Source organism: Limulus polyphemus, unplaced genomic scaffold (genome assembly GCF_000517525.1).
Source record: "Limulus polyphemus unplaced genomic scaffold, Limulus_polyphemus-2.1.2 Scaffold7212, whole genome shotgun sequence".
Classification (NCBI taxonomy): domain Eukaryota; kingdom Metazoa; phylum Arthropoda; class Merostomata; order Xiphosura; family Limulidae; genus Limulus; species Limulus polyphemus.
Window position 1 is genome coordinate 34703 of NW_013672822.1, and position 3645 is coordinate 38347.

The 3645-nt window shown below is 33.8% G+C and overlaps 1 protein-coding gene across 1 annotated transcript in view; it reads right to left on the reverse strand.

Annotated features, from left to right (window-relative positions):
- The window catches only part of LOC106474429, a gene marked incomplete at its 5' end in the record, with an annotated part of 11381 nt that extends 8136 nt beyond the window's left edge, over nt 1–3245 (reverse strand). Inside the window, one exon of the mRNA XM_022402734.1 lies at nt 3011–3245. Coding sequence (XP_022258442.1) covers nt 3011–3245 — 235 coding nt within the window. The remainder of the gene's footprint in view (nt 1–3010) is intronic.
- Between the last annotated feature and the right edge of the window lie 400 nt (nt 3246–3645).

The following is a 3645-nucleotide window of genomic DNA, read 5'->3' on the forward strand; positions in this document are numbered from 1 at the left end:
GCCACACTTGTCTTTCTATAAGGACTTTGTTTACCTTGAATATTTAAGAATTTATCTTTAAAAGTTTTCCACATCTGATCACTGTCTCCAAATAACTCAGCTGCCCATTTCACAACAGATAATTTTTTTCACATCCCTTCAGAATTTGTTTTTTTTTTAAATTTGTAACCAAAATATCATTATAACATTGAACCTAATAAAGCAATGATCACTTGCACCCAGATATTTCCAAGTTTCCGCCCTCTCAATCATTTCTGTATTTGAAGTTAACAATAAGTCTAAAATAGCATTGTTTCTAGTTGGTTCCTTGACTAACTGGTGAAGAAAGCCATCCTGAAAATTTTCCAAAACCTTTCTCCCTCATGGTTTGATTCTAGAATTTCCCAATCTATATGCCTGAAGTAAAATCACTCATAATTATGACTTCATTAAAAGTTGAAATCTTAAGCTCACTGTAAAGTTTCTCACTAATTTCATCAGTATCATCTGATGGTCTGTAACACATTCCAACTAAAAGACTCTACACTATATATCCGCTAATAGAAACCCAAGCGTGATACTTAAATTGTAGAGACAACACTGGCTTCGTATTATGCAATAAAATTGAGTAGACTGAAGCAATGAATTTTCTATCAGAAAATAGCGAGAGGGATTTATCTCATTAGACTGTGAGTTTTACATATCAGTGGATAGATAGCGCTACGGACGCTTCTCTGATTCGTTACCGAAAGATAATGTTGGCAAGTCATTACTTGAAAGGCGATGATAATGAATGGAGGGCATCTGCCTAGAAAGTTCTGGAAGACGTTACGAGCTGCTAGCACAGATCTTCATAAGGAGAAGATGATAAAGATCTGCAAATGGCGTCCGAAACTTCCTCGACAGATAGCCTCCATTAACAGATCGTTTTAAATATATTCATAGGACTAAACTTTCTTTCAAGCATCATGAATTATTATTATTAATAAACTTTTTTATTCATTGTGTCCTTAGTATTGCAACAAAGATTCACACGTTTTTGTCTCTGAAGAAAATGATACCACAAAATTATATAGTTAATATAGTTGATAACATATATTGGTAATTCTTTAAAAAAAATTACTCTTAAGCCTAAATCGAGCTTGCACAGTTAAAGTGGTTGATACTTTATGAACAATTGGTTGTGATAGGCATCAAAACAAAATATCGACCATGCAGACACCTACAGCCACTGAGAATTACACTCTTGATTAGCATGCAGAAAGAACTCTGGTGGCAGAAATGTGCACGATACAGAAGTGCTGAGTGCACGTGTCATGAATGTGCAGCATGCATAAACTGTTGTTTACTATTCATTTTTAAAGGCTTACTTTAATTCTAAATATACTTACCTTTATTATCAAGATACATTTCTACCATAGAACAATCAACTATTTATTTATTTTTAAATACAGTTTAAATTGACATCTCGTGAGTTAATTTCTAGATTTTTTTTTTGTGAGTCTTCATTCCGTGATCCGTAACGTTCGCACCTGGTAAACTACTTGACGTTGACAATGGAGGTAACGGCAACGCTAAAAACGTCGGATTGTTAAGTTCTTTCTGAAGTAAGCTGCATAACCCTTGTGATGCAGTGGCTCCATCTGCTGTAAATACTTCTGAAACAACATGCAGGCTAAATGACAGTTCAAACTTCAAAGCAATACTTTTCTCGGGTAAACTTGGGCGATACAACACAGACATGCGAGAAAGAGTCACACAACTTTACACACAACTTTTTATGCTCCACACATAACTCATGCAACAACAGATAACACAAAGTTAACTTATCTAACACTTTGTTTTATGGATTTGTAAACCTTTTCTGATTCATTTCTAGCAACAAACTTACGAGAACAAAGAAGAAAAGATTATTGAAGAGTTATATAATTGAAAGGAACATTTAAGATTTTTAATTTTTCTACAAGTATATCAAAACAGAAGCATTCTGACTGACATCTGTTTAAAAAAACTGTCTTTCAAACAGGAAAGATAATATTCTAACGATGGCATGAAACAGTATAAAACACGATATACACAAATTACTTTAAACAAAGTACTTCTTGCTTTCTCTGATTGTTTCTAGAACCTATTTAACAAAATGTTATCCTTTCACTCAAATGACTGAACAACCAGGAAAGATGACTATTTACTTATTGGGTAACACTTTCTCCCCAACCTGAACACATCTGGTAACTGACACGTGAGTTAAAGCGTGAAAATTAATAACATCTTTTAAAACAACGCTGGGGTCAAATACTTTTATATTTCACACACTTTATTTGAATTAAAGAGCTGGAAAGATAAATGTATTAATTCTATGTTAAAATAAAGTGAAAACTTTCATTATTGACTGCTTATCTCATGTTTATTGAAATAATAAAGTATTACAGTAAAGAGAACGTCCTGACAATGCTGATCGATCCTTCATATTTGCCGAGGCTTAACTTTAAATGAATATCTTCAGTATATTTCACACACAGGCGTTTTACACGCGACAAATTGCATAAAGAATCACACACACTGCACTTCACTGCGCAGAGTTTATCACTGCACTCTAACGAACTATCGTCTATGAAATACTATTTCTGGTTTACTGTTATCAACGATGTTAATAAAGTAAGTCAAATAATTTTAAATATGAGAAACGTACACTTTTAAAGATAGTAATTACGTTCAACGTCTTGTATATTAGAATCCAGTTTTAAGATCATATATTTAAAAAAAATATTTTAAACTTAAAGTCTGTGGATTTACTTTGACTTTAAGGCTCATTTTGCCTTGCTTTATTTGAAAAATAAAATTGAAAATTAAGCTTCAAAATGTTAAGAACAAAAAACAATTTGATTCTGCTGAGAATGCATCAGTTTTAAACACTGCTGCGCTAAGGCCAGACTTCTGCAAACTGTACATAGCAATCTATGGTTGGAATGTATTTGGAGAAACTTAAACCTTTTACTGACAGAAAATGAAATACAACTTTATTGCTTACCGTCAGAGTTTCTTTTGGCCACGTCAATCTCTTTGGAGACATTGTCTTCATTGGTGTTGGTTCTTCCGCCGGTAGATTCAGAGGGGCATTCCCCAAACCTGCTTTTTGGAGAAGGAGAGTAGCCATAAGTGGCGCTTGGAGGCTTATGACGTCTAATGGTTGAGAGGCGGGTTACAAATGACGTGTTGTGCTTGAATCTGTAACCAACATATCTGTGAACGTGACCATGTAACTTATAACAGCAGTGTATTTAATAAGACATTACGATGTTATTCAACATTAAAAAATTACTTTAAAACTTACACAGAGCAGATTATAAACCCTCATCATCATTCAAAACTTACACAGAGCAGATTATAAACCCTCACCATCATTTAAAACTTACACAGAGCAGATTATAAACCCTCACCATCAAGTGGGAAGAAGTCTCCTTCAGAATTTTATCTCATATTTAAGTGGGATCAAAACGTTTTCCTGTGTCATGAGGATGTCCTCTATCCTTTTCAGAATTCCTTTACTTGTTTCTTGTTCCTTGTTTCTTTAACAACTGTTTTCGAAGAGATTCTTGTTTTGTACTGAAGCAGAAAGTGGGCCTATATCACACGTGGTCTTCTTAAGGATATTATACGTGTTCT